The 16,754-nt window shown below is 45.8% G+C and overlaps 1 protein-coding gene across 4 annotated transcripts in view; it reads left to right on the top strand.

Annotated features, from left to right (window-relative positions):
- The window catches only part of LOC126541764 (neurotrimin-like), a 175,371-nt gene that overhangs the window by 146,226 nt on the left and 12,391 nt on the right, over positions 1–16,754 (top strand). For all 4 annotated transcript variants that reach the window (XM_050188694.3, XM_050188696.3, XM_055076897.2 and 1 more), the window contains 3 exons: positions 9,267–9,398; positions 10,284–10,574; positions 16,498–16,572. In XM_050188694.3, coding sequence (XP_050044651.1) covers positions 9,267–9,398; positions 10,284–10,574; positions 16,498–16,572 — 498 coding nt within the window. The remainder of the gene's footprint in view (positions 1–9,266; positions 9,399–10,283; positions 10,575–16,497; positions 16,573–16,754) is intronic.

Raw genomic sequence — 16,754 nt, forward strand, 5'->3', positions numbered from 1 at the left:
TCCACAGTCAAAAGGATCCTCTCCCAGCGATGCACAACTATGCAATATTTTATTATGGCGCATGGGTAACGACACATTTGGTAGATACAGGACAAATAAAGACACAACGAGTACGTCGTCGCGCCTTTCTGTGTTCCGTGTCTGGCCAATTGCGCTGTACCTAAGCACCACGGAAAGTCACCCACTGACCGAATTCGTTACGCTTCTAAGCCCGTATCTCACGTCAGCCGTTCCTTTGCCTGCAAATTTTCTTGTCTAATCGCCCCATTCTATCCTCCGCCGTCCACGGCTGCGTTTCTCTTCCCTCGGACCACATTTCATTACTCTGATAGACCACCTAGTATCTGCTCTACGCTTTACATGACCGGTCGAACTCATTGTTTTTAACATCTAATCTTTAACGTCAGTCTACCCCCATTTGCTGCCTAATCCATACGAACCTTCACGTCTCTTGACATGGCGCCTATAATTTTTCAAATTCGTCTAGAATTTTCCTCCTGGTATTCCGTTTCCCCACCCTGGGATTACTTGGCCTATGTAAACGTAGTCTCGCGCAGCGAATCACGAATTCTTGTACTTTTGCCTAGCATTGCACTAGTCTCTTGCGTATTAACTCTCAAATCATGCCTTAGATTTCGCTGGTTAAGGTTATCATTTATTTCTTCTGAGTCACCAGTATCGCTGCAGAGTAGAACAAGACATTTGTGATCGAACTGTTTGTCGACTCTGCTCCCCGATTCTTGGCGTAGACAGTTACGGTGCTTTCCTACCCAGACAGTCAACCTGTTTTTCCTTTTCGTGATTCAAGTTCTTTATGGCCAGTTGGCTTACATGCTCAACTCCTTCGCATTTTCAAGAGGTTGACCAGCAACCGCGAATTCTACTTTCACTGAACGTTAGTACACCATTATTACTGTTATTATCCAACGCTAATTTCGCACATGTGTTTCGCTGTTCCCGATGACCTACGCCCTCTGTGTACTCTATATTTAGTGCTGCCTTTATTCCCTCCCCCAGCGCAGACCAACCTATCGGAAATCGCGATTGGGTTAACTTACCTGCTTTTCCTTTAATTTCTCTCTCTCGCTCTCTCTCTATCTCTCTCTCTGTTACATCAGTATAGGCTAGAATAATTACTCAAGAGAACACTAACACGTTTTTATTACATTACTGTAGCATTTGCGTATTTCCATACTGTTAGGCTTATCCATATAAATAAACCAGATGTGCGCAATATGTGGACTATTGTTCGCATCATTATGTACGCAGGGCGTAAGCAACCTCATACATTTCGAAGCGAAGGCTTATTGAAGCGTTTGCGAGAACAGCGTTTGGAAAAAATTGTTGAGGACACGGGCTTCTGAAGTTGAATGCAAACGAGTGCCTATTAAGATAAAAATTTCTTTTCTTGTGGTGCGTGGTTAGCCTACATTCGAGCGAGGGTGATATCGGCGTTGCAGCAATTCGCCAAATCAAATAAAGAAATTCACTGAAGCATCGAAAATTGCACTCAACACAGACCGAATCTATAATCGCCGGCAGAAGCGCCGAGTCGTCGCTTCCGCGCAAGTAGTCGGATCATAAACTGCAGATGTGCATTAAGGCACCGTTACGAGCCTCAGACGAAGTCTTATAATAGTACGCACTTGAAGTTCCTTTAACATATGCTTTTTTTTTTGTCCCGGAAGTTAACGTCGCTTCATAACGCAGCGTGAAGCAACTTCAGGCTCAACCTGACGCAAGCTTGCCCGATTGCACGCATTCGCTCATATATGCTCCAGGAGTGGTCCTATATTCTTTCTCTTATACGTTCACTTTCTTTAACTTAGCGATAGAACTTCCAGGCTGCAGATAGGCTTCTCGCAAAGTAGCGAATGCATTTAACCGGGGCCTCCATCAAAGTTTTAGCCCTCAAGAAGCCTCGACTTCCCCGTGCATGCTCTCAGGTGCGCCCGTGTAGCAAGAGTAGCTCGCCGCGCAAGACGCAACGCAAGCACGAAGATTATTTCTCTCTCGCGTCTTGAATTTTGCATCACCCGCTAAGTAACGTTCCCCCGAGCTTGTCCTTAGCCGATTTCCCGCTGTCATTCGTTTCCTTTTCGGGGAGGCCTGTGCGTTGACGCGACATGATCGTCAAAGGGTCCGCATCAAAAGCGCGAGACGCGGGCGTGCTTTCGACTGCCCGCGGCGTGCGACACGCAACGCCTAACTCATTCACAAAAGTCACGGACACATACGAACACGCGATGGTGCCTGCCTGAGTGAAGCGAAGACGTAACCCCGAAGGAAAGAAAAAAAAAGAGGGAAGGGAGGGGAGGAGGAAAGTGGCCGGACAAGGCGTTGTCCATCGCCAGGAGGCGCGCGCGTGCCTTGGAGCGCGATCAGGCAACCTAATAACGCGAACTACATCAGCTGCAGAGCACTGTTAACGGCCGTGCCGCTCCTCGTAACGTATTCGCTTCATCCAGTTTCTCCTGTGCCTTCACTTCCGCGTATAAAACCTGCTCGGCTATAGCTGGCCGGCGGTGGGATAGCGGTGTTCAGAAAGCGCTGGAAAGAAACATGGACTAAAAAAGAGAAAGAAGGCCCCGAAACGGGAAGCTACTCGGGTCGGTCCAAGAAGGCAGTGACGGTGACGGCGACTGGACGGCTTCGGAACATTTGCCTCGCTAACAATAATAAAAGAAATGAGATGTACGAGAGAACAAAGAACACGGAAAGATAGAGAGAGTGAAATGGCGAGGAAAAGATACCGAGAAGAGTAAGTACCGGGCTCGGAAAGCTGAGGGGTAGGGGAATCAGGCAAGGGAGAAAGCAAAGCGGGGCTTTGTACACATATACGCGCTGGGCGACGGTGCAGTAAAACAAGAAACCGTATAGCGTAGAGGCACGACATGATTCAAAGTGCGTAAAAGACGTACGGCGTTCCGCGAGCAGCGACGAGGGTCCCGCGTCCATTATGTAACGAGGACTACCCTCAACGACGTCGCCCGAGCCCCTTGCCTTACAGCGCGAAGCCCCGTGCGGCCCCGACGCCAGAAACAAAAGAACCACGGGTGTCAGCCACGGCCTGCTGGCCTCTCCACGAGCGAAGCGGCAGCGAAAGAGAAATGGGGATAGGAAAGGGTTGCCCCGCGCCAGGAAGACTGCAAACGCCGGGAAAAAAAAACGGCAAGAGAGGAAAACTCGTTTTCAAAATTGAAGTCTCGAGGACAGCGGCCTAAGTGAAAGTTACGACGTCGTCACTACGGTCCGTCCTCTTCTCAGCGGCGTCGTCGGGTCCGGCCCCGGACCTATGCCGGCCGGTGGCTTCTTGTGATGCCCTTCAGGAACAAAACTGGCTAGACAGAAAACAAGGGCTCCCTTCCTGCCCCCCCCCCCCCCCTTCCCCTTACACCCCACTTCTTTCGCCATGGAAGACGCTTCACCACGCTCAAAGCTCGTGTGGGCCGAGCGTCCGCGCCAGAAACTTTGCGGTGGTGGCCAGCGAGAGCGTTTCTCGACGCACACGAGCTCTCATCCCTGTTCGGAAAAAAAAAGTACCGTTTGCCTTTCTCGGAATATACGCCTAAGTGATGGTGTGCAAATCATGCAGACCGAGAGCCTGGCCTTCTCCGCGAGTTCCGCGGAAATGAAGCGAAAATGTTTGGATTTCTTGGCAGAGGAGCAATAATATATACGAGGGTCTCTCTTTGCATCTCGCCTGCCTCATTTCTTGTTCTCTTTCTTTTTCGCGTCCTCTTTATGATCACGTGAGTTCCATTTCGACACACGTCGCGCATGGGAGGAGAAACAGAGAAACATAATTTAAGATGGACCGTTGAATGCAGAAAAACCATCACTGCATCTCGCTCGCGGCCTTGACACGGCACTTAGCAACGACTTTGAAGCAATGCTCGGATCATTTCATTTATTTACTGTAAGAAGAAATGGGCACGGTGGCATTGCTTTTAGGATACCCAGTTTCGATGGTTCGTTTCGCGTTTGAAACCTCAGAAAAGCGTGACGATAACGGGCAAAGTAAAATCTGTACCCTATATGCCAGCGCTTGGTCAATCGTTGTAATGAAGCGTGTTCATGTGATTTCGGGTGCGCCTTACAGATGTGAAAAGAATCTTCGGCCGTATGCGACGTAAACTGTTCCTACTACAAATATATCGTCGGCATGGTGTTCAGTGGAAGGCTTTAAGCTTACTTGGTGCTGAATCCATGGTTAAGCACTGGAAAAAACAAAAACAAACGATGATAGTCGGCTGCAAGAAGAGAACATCTAGTTTGCTCGGCGGACACCAAGACACGCGATAAGTCATCTTGCTAGAACGGGTGCCGAAGAAGCCACATTTACGTTTTATTATTGCATTGTGGACGTATATCAGTAGTAGTGATGCGACTGTTTTATCTTTCCCCGCTTTAAGTTGTTCAGGCTAATCGGCGAAGCACGTTTATGATAGAGTGGTTTTCAAGTGAGTTTTTGGAGCGAAGTCCATGATACTTGTCTAAGTCCGGGACATTTATGCTGTTCCGCAGGCATCAAAGTTCGACCTTCAAGAATGAGATAAACATTCTTAATTCGTGTTTGCTGAAAATCAATATAGCTGTTTCAGCATAAGGCACACCCCTGGCCTTTTCTTTCGTGACTTTGTCAATAATTTCTACGCCGTCCAGCAGCGTCGACTGATGCTCACCGACCGACAAACTAGAGGCCCTTATGCCGACATCCTCAGTGTGCATTGTAAACGGCAGCCCAGACTGCAGTTTTGCCTTAAATTTGTTGTTAACTTAGTTCACGAGAACGGCTCATATACAGCCGCCTGCCAAGCGGTATAGCCAACATACTCAAAGAAGCCGGCCGGTCAGTGTGAAACAGATCTCACGATATACAAAAACTTCAATAATGTAGCTCAAGATTAACGAAGCTGACACTTCACCAGATGCGCTCGTCACTGGCCGGCGATTTTGCTATCTCTTCGTATAACATAACGCTTTGGCCAACACTCACCGATACAATCCGTTTCAACCTACAATCTGTAGCTCGTGAATCTGCGCCCTGAATCACGTGAGGAGCCTGGGAAAAGTCCTTGCTCCTGCTAATTACTGCGCGCCATATTGACCGCACGACAATGCCGCCGACTTCCGAGCGGCGCTGCGGTGCGGGTGGTGTGCAAAACAGGGGGGCGCGGCTACCTTGCGCATCGCTGCGTCCAGCTGCACGTGACGGCGCGGCGACGGCCGAGACAATGCTGCTCGCGCAGAGCGTCAGCGAAATACGCAAGGCGACGAAGGGCGCAACGTTTCGAACCGACACGCCCTCGCAGTTGGGCGCCATCGGCATTCACTTCCAGATTCAGCGGCCCATTCAGTGTGAGTGAAAATGTGAGCACAAATTTGTACATTCTAGTCGCGTACTCTGTTAGGCGCGGGAACAAAGTTCGTCGTTTTTGAAGAAACTTATTGTGCGCAAAACAAACAGGGACAAAGAAACGGAGCAACACAAGGACGAGTGCTTTGTCTTTTCTTTGTCCCTGTTTGTTTTGCGCGCAATAAGTTTGTTTAAAAATGAACCTGTTCCAACTGGGTCGACTCGCAGTTATGCTAAAGTTCGTCGAATTCGAAGCTGCGTGAAGATGATGAGGTCGGACTCATAACGTAGTACCGGATGCGCCTTCCGCAGGGTAGCTTTTACGCGACACACACCTCAAGCTTGCCGAAAAGAAATCTTGGCTTGCGCAATTATTCCTGTAATAACGGTGAAAGAAATAAACAACTGTACTGTTAAAAGTAGGCCTGCACTTTTTTACGTAAGCGCCGTCCACAATTGGCTCAGCATTCATGACTTTATTGTGCCGCTTCCTCTTTCGCTGGCCAACGAGGAAACGATCTTACGCAGGAGCAGTTGTGTGAATGCTGGCCTAGAGGTCAATTATTATTATTATTATTATTATTATTATTATTATTATTATTATTATTATTATTCGTTTTCAAAACATATATACGCTTGATAGGAAAGCAAAAACGAGGAGCAGGATGGCAAGTGCCGCCGGAAGGGGCACCACGCCTGCCAACTCTTCAGGAAGGAGGAGACAGAAACATACAAATGGAAGGTAGGAAGAAGGGGAGGCCAAATTCACAAATCTTTTCATACATTAACAGTTTTTCTCTGTAGTATATCGCCTTTCCTAATAATATGTTCGCCGTGACTACTGGGTGGTACTTCGTGCGAATTATTTAGCGTGAGAACTGCTCCGCGAATACCGCGAGCTCTGGGGTCTAACTAAAAAAAAAACTTGTCCTTTGTAAGAACGGCTTGTCATCTGCAGGCCACCTACGCTAATGTTATGCCCTCTATCTCACGGAGGAAGGACCTGGTCCCGTATTCCCAAATTCTTCTCACGCTGGAATGGTTCGTAAGAGAAAAATTTCAGCCAATCCTCTCGCTGGACATATGAGCGACGACAGCCGGCGAATGCCAAATAGCACTGACGAACAAAACGGTTTGTGAATGCGGCACCTTATATTTTACGAGTATTTGAAGCGCCGATCACCGTTCTCAGAGCGGTCGTCATGACACAGGTTTCGCGGCCTTGCCGCTTCTTTTCTTATACTACCGGATTGTTTAGCCTGATCGCTTTTGCAAAACCTTGCGTTGGGATTCAAACCTTTGTCGCTAAACCTTGCTGTGTGTTTGCAGTCCTTTATTTTTTATTTATTTTTTTATTTATTTTTTTGCGCTAGCGCACGACGATGGCGTTGTGCTGCCGAGCAGGAGGCCACGGCTTCGTTCACTGGTTGCGGCGGCCGCATTTATCCGGTCGTGAAATACAAACAAACTCGTGTGCACTTAGGTGACTTAGGTGCGCGTTAGAGAACCGCAGGTGTTCAAAATTAATTCGGAGCCCTCCACTATTCGGCGTCCCTGATCGCCCGCTGCAGGGTTTTTAAAGGCTAAACCGCATGTGGGAGGCGGTGCGAAGAGGTAGCCGCCGTGGCCACTCTTTATTTAGGCCCCTAAACCACGGTGCCGCGGGATCTTGGGAGCGGCCGGTGCCGCGGCGGCTCAGGTCTTGTTCTTGTTCCTCGGAGAAATGGCGAAAACCAGTCTGGTGCATCGGCCGTTGCTTGCTTGCTTGCTTGCTTGCTTGCTCCTCACTTGTGGCGCTTACCCACTACGGGCGATTGGCCAAGAAGACGGCGGTTAAAGGTTAAAGGGAAGGGGAGAGAGAAAAAAACCTAAACGGAAAAGTAAATCAGGGTGAAGTATAACGTTCGTGTTAATTAAGAAATGGATTTACGTACCAGGTACAGAAATGAAAATATTTGTAATTATATATGAACAGCAAATTCTGTGTTTGTGTTTTTTTGGGCGGCATTAGAAATTTTCGAACACACAATCAGTGATTTAATGATCTATCCAATTATTGATTTCGAGAACTAGCGTGGTAGCTGGCCTCCCTGGGTCCCAGAGGTAGTCGCAAATAGCCACACAGATGTTCCCGTGGCTAAAGCCCATTGAAGAAGCCCCGAAGGAGAGGTTATTTTTAGTAGTTAAAGAAATACCCAGTTTTCGGAAGGAAAAGACTAATTTCTTCCTCTGATTTCTAAATCGACGGCATGCTAGTAGAAAGTGATCAATGTTTTCGCGTTGCTGGCAGAGGGGACGGTGCCAGACCAGACCTGTATATAGGTAAAAATTTAATGGTGGGATGCGGCACCATAATTTGTTATGGAGATATCTAATTTACGTGTGGGCCACCATTTATTATCCCATGAAAAGGGCAAATGATTAAATTCCGACATTTGGATTTTCAGTGTTGTGGAATATTGGAAAAGAGAAAATTTTGTAAACCTAGCCGCAGCGGCATAAGCCGAAGTAGGCATAACGAACATAGCTGGTCCATCAATGGATATCCGCGCAAGTGTGTCTGCCATTTCATTTAAGGATATACCACGATGGCCTGGAACCCATAACAACTGCACCAGGCTTAAGTTTGAGGGATATTACTAGTTTAAATGTATTGGCTACAGTAGTGTCTGAAGATAAAGTGAGTCATGTGCATACTGACTGTGAATCAGTCACTGTAACCAATGTTGAATAATTGTAGGAAGTTTTCGAAGAGCTCAGAAAAGACGCATGACGTAATGCCTATGACCAGCATAGTGACTCGGAGAAAATACCCGCGGCCATGTCGAGTACCAGCGTGTTCTGATGATGAAGATGATAATGATGATGATGATGAACCTCTGTCATTGCTCGCACCCACTAAGGGTATGGATAGGTCAAGAATCGGGCGCCAGGAGGTAGCCAGAGAAAATTCTTATTTGAAGACGATAAACACAAATTAAAGAATTGGAGGACGCTTAAGCTTCGCCTCCAAGAGTGGAACGCGATGGCGTTATCGCACCCCGTTCGCACCGTCCACTCATTCGCTCGTCATGCTCTTGACGAGACGAAGGGGAGAAGCGGGCGAGTGGTGCGCCACCTGTCGGGACAGTGCCGTACATTGCGAGGAGGGGGTCTTCTGTGTTTGCCGCAAGATGGCTCTGCGTGTGCGCCAAGCGCAGAAGAAATGTAGCAGAAACGTACTTCGCTACTAGTTTAACTGCGACTTCTGTAATTTACATGCTCATAATTACCGATATACACTGTAGTATAACTTTCTACGGCACGTTTCTAAGGCAACACCGCATTCACTAGAGGCGCTTTTGTCGCGCTTTGAACCATCGAACTCATGGCTGACTGGTAGCGTCTCCGTTTCACACTCCGGAGACCCCGGTTCAATTCCCACCCATCCCACCTTGCAAGTTGTTTTTATTTATGAATTGCCTTCCGGGATTTTTCGCTCATGGCCAACGCCGCCGACACCGATGACACCGGCTTTTCTGCGACACCAGCTCCTTAACGCTGTCGCGTTAAAGGACACAATTAAAGGAGATGATGCAATAACTAGACTAGTATGCAAGCCAGCAGTCAGACTAACTTAAAGGTGAATGTCCCTTTCTCGCGCTCCCTGCACGCAATATGTCTTCTCCTCCGCCGGCTCTGGAGGCGATAGTCTCACCGCTTCACGCACGATATAATATGCACTGAAGAAACCGAACGATTTCTGGATCTATTCGTCAAGCTATCTCAACTAAGCGACACTCGCCAGCTCTTGCTTGTAAGCACGTCATCGTCGATGTCCTTGCGCGCTGTGTTCTTACAATGAGTGAAAACAGCCACTAAAAATATCAACATTAACTATGACTACACATTGTGGCGCTGTCCGCAGGCGTTCCCAGCTATCAAGGGGAGTACCTGAACATGAGCAAAGTGACGCGGCTGCACATGGGGCCGTACCTGTGCATCGCCTTCAACGGGGTGCAGCCATCCGTCAGCAAGCGCATACTCCTCAAGGTTGACTGTGAGTATGCCATTGGGTATACAAGAGCCCATGTGCGACCCCGGGCAGCTGCGCGTGCTGCATGGATAGAAAGTACGAGTGCACGGCATGAAATACGAGTGCTTCTAGCATTTCTATGCAAAAGCTAAACTTGACTGTTATTCACGAACTGAGCGGTTTGGCCGAGTTAGTACTGCATGATTTGGTGCAGGCAACACAATCAAACACGCAGCACTAGGTTTCACCTATATCTTTATATAACTGAACCGTACAGAACTGCATGAGTCGCCAGCACTGTATTATAGATATACTTTTGAATTCGTGCTTTCTATGATAGTGCGATTGAAAGTTTTCACACATAAAGTTCTGCAGGCCGTTAAATATATCGGGAATGCGTTGGCGACCTTATACAATGGCGCAGCGTTTACGTCACATAAAAAAATTATGCAGATCCAAAGCATATCTTGTAATCTTTGCGGTGAAGCTTTCGTGAAGCGGTTAATTAAATGCTATAAATTTGCCTGTTTGATTCCCGAGTCGTTGGCGTAAAGGAAACTGGCTCGCGCGCACTGTGCTGTCGTGCACCCGTGAAATATACGCAATGTGTCACCCGCAGTGATCACCTTGGCGCTCGCTCGCCTACACTGACAATCATCGTCGACGCTTTCTGCAAAAATTTTTTCATGCTTCGACGCTCTCAAAGTCGATTTGCTAGACGTAGCTTTCTGTCTGTATTTTCACAACCTCGCTTTCCCCCTTTTTTTTCTTTTTTTCCTGTACACGGAGTAGCTGACCCGATACCATATCCTAATTGCACTCTTTATACAGGAGTTGACAACTCTAGTCCTAACGCATAGTAGTAGGCCAGCCATTCTCACCTTCCACGCATTGCCCGCGTCCGCACAGTCGCGCCCATGATCTGGCAGCCCAACCAGCTGGTCGGCGCGCCTCTGGGCGCCGACGTGACGCTCGAGTGTAACCTGGAGACGCACCCACGTGGCATGACCTTCTGGGAGCGGGACGACGGCACCATGCTTATCTCGAGCGCCAAGTACGACTCGCTGGTGCTCGAGACCGGGCCCTACCGCCTGCTGCTGCGCCTCACTATACGTGACCTGAAGCCCGACGACTTTGGCACCTACAAGTGCGTCTCCAAGAACCCGTTGGGGGAGACGGAGGCAAACATCAAGCTCCAAGGTCAGTGACCAGTGCTGTTATATTGCAAATGGTGTACTGTGCTGTGCTAATGCCTTAAGTAGTGCCGTAACCAGTGCAGAGGCAGTCAGTGAGTTCTAGGAAATGGCCGTTTGACATTATTCTGTAAGCAAGCGTTTATACAGAATCCGTGGCTCCACGAACGGGGCCGAGAAGAGTACGTGTAAGGAGGGCTAGGCTCCTGCTTGCATTGTCACGGATTGAAAGTATGCAAAAAAAAAAAAAATGCGAGGATTGCAACACAGGACGTCAACTGACAACGTAGTGGCTCCCCATGACAGCACATTTTCCATATCCGCGGCATTAATTCTGTCCGTACTAAGTAGTTCACACCACTTAGAACGCGATAATGAGTGATTTAAAAGCGTACTTCGCATTCGCATTCGTAAGCGTGCTGACAGACGGTCTTTCCTGCCTTGGTCTTATTTCACTTTGTTTCACACCCTGATAGAAAGTACTCAAGTAACACCACTGTTCTGTTCTAACCTTAGCAAATCAGCACCATCGTAAACTCCTTCTCTTAAATGCATCATGTTAAGTCGCACTGCCAATAATGACTTCTGGATGGAACTCGGAAGATTTTCATTTGTTGGGCTGTTTGAAAACCATTTTACACGTATTGTGGCGACAGTGCGTTCATGACCCCAGAAAACGTCCTGTCATGTATTTTCAGCAGTAAAGTTAGCCGTGGAAAATGAAATATTTTGTCCTATAGTATCTTATAGGAGCATTCTCTTGGTGTGTACAGATATGCGGAACGTACCACATGCATAGAGCTCCTGTATGTCGCTTTCTTGTTGTACTTGCCAATAAAATTAACTTGTCAAACATTCTAACTTCATAGCAAAACTGGTGCCAACTGGAGAGTTCTTAATATTCATAGATAATTGTAGCTTCTGTTGTTCCAGAGGGCTTAACATGAAGTATTTTGGGAACTTCGTGTAAAGTAAAGTAAAAATGGTTTGACAGACGTCGCAAAATACGCATGCACGCACAACGTATACTCGGACTTCTTAAGGGAAAACGCGGGGAAGGCAGGAGGCGTAAATTGAAGAGCACGAGCAAAACGAGAACAAGGTAAAAGCGGCAGCACCCGCCTTTACCTTGTTCACGTTTTGCTTATCGGACTTCTTAAGACTTTTATGATCAATTTGAGAATTTGTGAACCTTCAGTTACACATCATCTCCAAGTTTTGTCAACTTTACATGTCCTATGAACTTTTCATTTGTTTCCCAGTAGCACAAGTAACGAACTACGGTGTTAGAAGAAGATAAAATGTTCTACACCATACGCACTAGTGGGGACGATGCCTGACGTTGAAATGTCAGCCTCTTATGTTAAGATATTGTTTTTCAGTAAAGAAACAAAACCAAATAATAGAAAATTATTTTCTTAAAGCGGGACCTAGTGATCAAGACAAGCGAGCTACTCGTTCGCTAAACTCATGTTAAACACTACTTCGTATTTGCAATTCTGCAATACTATCTGCAATTCGAGCATCATATCATTGCACATGAGCGCCGAAGGCTTTCCAGGCCTTACAGTGTCGCGCCCAGCAAACAAGAGCCTCATGACAAATATCGTCGCAGCTGCGATTTATTTATTTATTTATTTATTTATTGATACTGCAATCCCGGTATCGGGATTATAGCAGGGTGGGAAAAAGAATTAAGCAGTTTCACAAAAATGGCAAAATGTAAACAAGAAATAAGGGTGCAGGTTGAAGCTCTGCAGCCAGCATCAGGAATACATTTGAACAAGATATCAAACAGTAAAAAAAATAAAATACACAATAGAACAGTAAAGTGATGAAATGCAGTAACACAGACTAGGCAACATGTTGGGCAAATAACGTCAGTGACGGTTGCAACACTTCATTGTTAGTGAGATTATTCCAATCGGTAATAGTTCGTGGAAGAAATGAGTATTTAAAACAGTTATTACGGATGCGAAAAGGAGTTAAAGTTAGCTGATGTCGTTGTCGGGTCGCATACCCTGACGAAAAATGAACTAAATGGGTGATTTCAGTTCTGTAGTGTCCTTTAATTAATTGGTACATGAATTTAAGTCTTGCAAAACGATTTCGCTCACTTATTGTCGGCAGACCAGCTTTGATTAAAAGATGTGTTATCGATGTACGTCGGTAATTATTATATATGTATCGAGCAGCCCTCCTTTGAACCCTCTCTACTTTGTTTATGTTAGTCTTAGTGAATGGGTCCCAAATGATAGCAGCATAATCTAAGGTAGGCAAGACAATATATTTGTAAGCAAGGAGGCGGACAGATGGAGTGGATAACCGCAATGCCCGTCTTAAGAAAAACAATTTACGATAAGCGTTACACGTTATGAAATCAATATGTTTGTTCCAGCTGAGATTGTTAGTGACCCAGAGCCCTAGATATTTATATTCTGTTACTTCTGCAAGTGTCACATCATTAATACTGTAATCAAACGGTAAGGCATTCTTTTTGTGAGTAATCCTCATCAATACAGTTTTTTCAAAATTAATGGACATTTGCCATGATTCACACCATGCAGAAACTTTCTGCAACGTGTTATTTAGTAGTATTTGATCTGAGACACTTCTTACTTCTGTATAAATGACACAATCATCAGCGTAAAGCCTAATCTTCACAGGAATGTTAGACACAATGTCATTAATATATATTAAAAACAATAGAGGCCCAAGAACAGAGCCCTGAGGGACGCCAGAGTGAACTGTAAGCTTGTCAGAACAATGATTGTTAAAAACGACGAATTGTTCCCTGTTTAAAAGGTAGGCTGAAATCCACTTTACTAATTGTTTGTTATGAAGTATTGTGTCTAACTTATAAATTAACTTTTCGTGAGTGACCCTGTCAAAAGCTTTCGAGAAATCCATAAATACGGCGTCAATCTGTGTTCCATTGTTAATTGAAGAGGAAAAATCATGTATAGTTTCTACTAGCTGTGTACAAGTTGAGTAACCCCTCCTGAATCCATGCTGATATTTAGTAAAGAAATTGTTAGCTTCGAGGAAGTTTGATATGTGATTGTGAATTATGTGCTCAAGTAGTTTACAAGCAGTCGATGTTAGCGAAATCGGGCGGTAATTCTTGATCAATCGCTTGTCTCCACTTTTGTGAAGCGGTTTCACTCTGGCAGTCCCCCAGTCTCTTGGGATTTGACTTTCACACAAGGACCTTGTAAATAAAACAAACAAATATTTAGATGTCCATTGTGCATATCTTTTCAAAAAGGCATTAGGTATGTTGTCCGGTCCAGGTGATTTCTTTACCTCAAGGTTAAGCAGCATACTTAAGATAGCATGCTCACTAATGACAAGATCCTCCAAAGGCGGCAGTGAGGCTTCAAATTTTGGAAAGATGTTATTGTCGTTAGTAAATACGGACTTAAAATGTTCATTGAAGACATTAGATAGTTTGTGTGCATCACTGACCAGAACACCTTTGATTTCAAACTCATCATGGGTCTTTGAGGTTGGGGAAACCGAACGCCAGAATTTCTCAGGAGACTCTGATATAAATTTGGGCAAAGATTTTTCAAAATAATGCTGTTTGTCAATGGCCGTTTGCTTTTTGAGCTGAGAACTAAGCAAAGCTATATTTTGTTCCAATTCCGGAGAAAGAATGTTTTCTTTTCTTTTCTGCTTCATGCGCTTCAGTTTTCTTTTCAGCTGCAGTGTCGCCCGAGAAATCCATGGGTTTTTTGTTTTCTTTTTAACAATAACCGGCACGTGACATTCAATACATTCATGTACCATGGCCTTGAACTGGTCCCAGAGTTCTTGAACACTTGCAGTGTTATTACAAAATGCATCAAAATTAAAGGAAAGAACATCAATAATGGAAACATCGTCAGCACGGGAGAAGTTTCTAAAATGCATTTTAGGCCAAACCTTATCAAGAGTCATGCCGTAAAGGGTCAGGAGAACAGCCTGGTGATCGGAGATACCAGGTATCACTACACACTTAGTTGCATCGAGGATTGTTCCAGAAACAAAGAAGAGGTCTAAAATGGATTTTGAATTCCCTTGTATTCGGGTGGGGTGCTCTACAGTTTGCGTCAAGTCAAACGAGAAAGCTATATCAAGCATTGCCTCACTTGATTCGTCACTATGCGTTTTGATTGCGAATGTTGACCAGTCAATATCTGGCAAATTGAAGTCGCCTGTTAAAATAATGCGATCATTTAGCTTAATAAAGGTTGTCATATAATCTTTAAGGTTATCCAAGACTATACTCACTTTGATGGCTTTAGAATATTGACCCCTGCCATAATCTTACGATAAACGCAATATAACTAAATATATTAAAATAACTTGAACGTATTGCTTGGTTCATGTCCCTATTCCAGTTTCGCGGTCCTTCACGCCATTAATAGCTGACCATCGCCTTTATCATAAGCCTGTGAAGCTCTGTAGTGCAAGTCACAGTTTTGAGCCATAGTTCTCGGTGCAAATAAGAAGTTCACTCGATACCCCGGCCCTGCGAAAATGGATGTCCAGAGAAGCTATTGGAAAAGCACTACTCTTGCTGATCTGCGTAGGAAATGTGCGATTACTTTGGACTAAGGGTAGTGATAATCGCTTTGTGGTTGCTGTGGTTCCTCGGGAGCCCTAAACTCTGCGTGGTCTACCCACAGCTGTGCTGTAACGGGAGTGTCTATATACGGGAGCTGCAATCGGGGCGGTTCAGTCTACATGGGAATAAACGGAAGTACGTTGATTTGACGAAACTTCGTCCTTCTGGATTCGAACTGCTTCATGACCTTGCAAACTCGTCATTTTCCACAGAGTTCTGTGTAATAAATAAATAAACATTATTAAAAATGTTCGGCGTCAGGATTCGAACGTATCCGATATTGAAAGCATTCTGCTATGCACGCATGCACCGAGAAGCCGCATAGAACGCCCTTATGAATTTCTCTCGAGCTAGTCACCAATTTATTTATTTATTTATTTATTTATTTATTTATTTATGTATGCATTTATGTAAATACTCTCAGGGCCACTAGGGCGTTACAGAGAGGAGCGGTTAGCACTTGAATAACTGCGTAGAAATGGCAGGCTTGAATCAAGACTCGTCGGAATATGTGGTTCGGATGTTTGTTTTGTGCTTGATTTTTTGTTGTTGTTGTTGTTGAAACGAATGCTGTTCTGTATATTGTATGCGTGATTCTGCCTAACGGGGGCCATGAGCCACTGCTCCTGGCCCTGCACTGCCACCGGGATCGGCCTACATTTTTGCTAGCGGACGCGGACACGAAACATGCAGACCGCCAAGAGGCTAACAGGTTCGCTGTAAAATTTTATTGTGTGGTCGTGTATCTAATTTTGAGCTTGAGCCTAATGTCCGGGCCGTACTCGTGTACAAAGAGATGGTACTTCAAAACCGCAGATCACTATAGCCGGGTACAACTTTAGAAGGCAGCGGCATTTGGCCCTCAAACGCGGATGCACACACGCCTCCGCCAATGGGCGCGCACTCTAGACTGACGTCATGGGCCGGACGGCCGGTGACCCCGCCTACGGAGAACATTCCAGCCCGCTCTTCGAACTGGGCCGAATCGCGTCAGCGGGACTATTTCCTTAGTCGCGGAGACAATCGTTTGCCGCGCTTCGGTTATCTGGGCGGAGCCTCGCCTGCCTTCTCAAGTTGTACTCGACTATAGTAACTCGCAGTGCTTGAACCTTTTTACAGAAAATTATGTTTGATGAATATTTGAGCGTTTCCGGAGGTGCTTTAAGTGATTACTTCTCGATAAAAAGAAAATGAAGAGCAGACCTTGAGCATTCGCTTCACATTTCGGTGCAGTATTTCTCGCGCTTTCACGGATGACACGTTAAGCGTTGGGTATCGGTTTTCCTTTAATTTCACACGGCGTTCAACATCCTCGCAGAAATACCCCGGCCGACGTCATCGACCATCGCGTCCTCCAGGGAGTTCCAAGTCAGGAAACACTGGGAGGCAACCTGTAAGATTGTATTCTTTTGTGCACGTGCTTTCAAGATGACAACTCGTATTGTGTAGTTTCAAAAAAGCATCCTCTTACTTTTCTTCGCGTTTAAGTTCCTCAATCCTTTTCCCTGCCAGGAATGCAGCACATAAAAGTTGGTTTGCTTCAATTCAGGGTGGCACAACAGACTCTTAAAGAGA

This window comes from Dermacentor andersoni, chromosome 2, assembly GCF_023375885.2.
Source record: "Dermacentor andersoni chromosome 2, qqDerAnde1_hic_scaffold, whole genome shotgun sequence".
NCBI classification, from domain to species: domain Eukaryota; kingdom Metazoa; phylum Arthropoda; class Arachnida; order Ixodida; family Ixodidae; genus Dermacentor; species Dermacentor andersoni.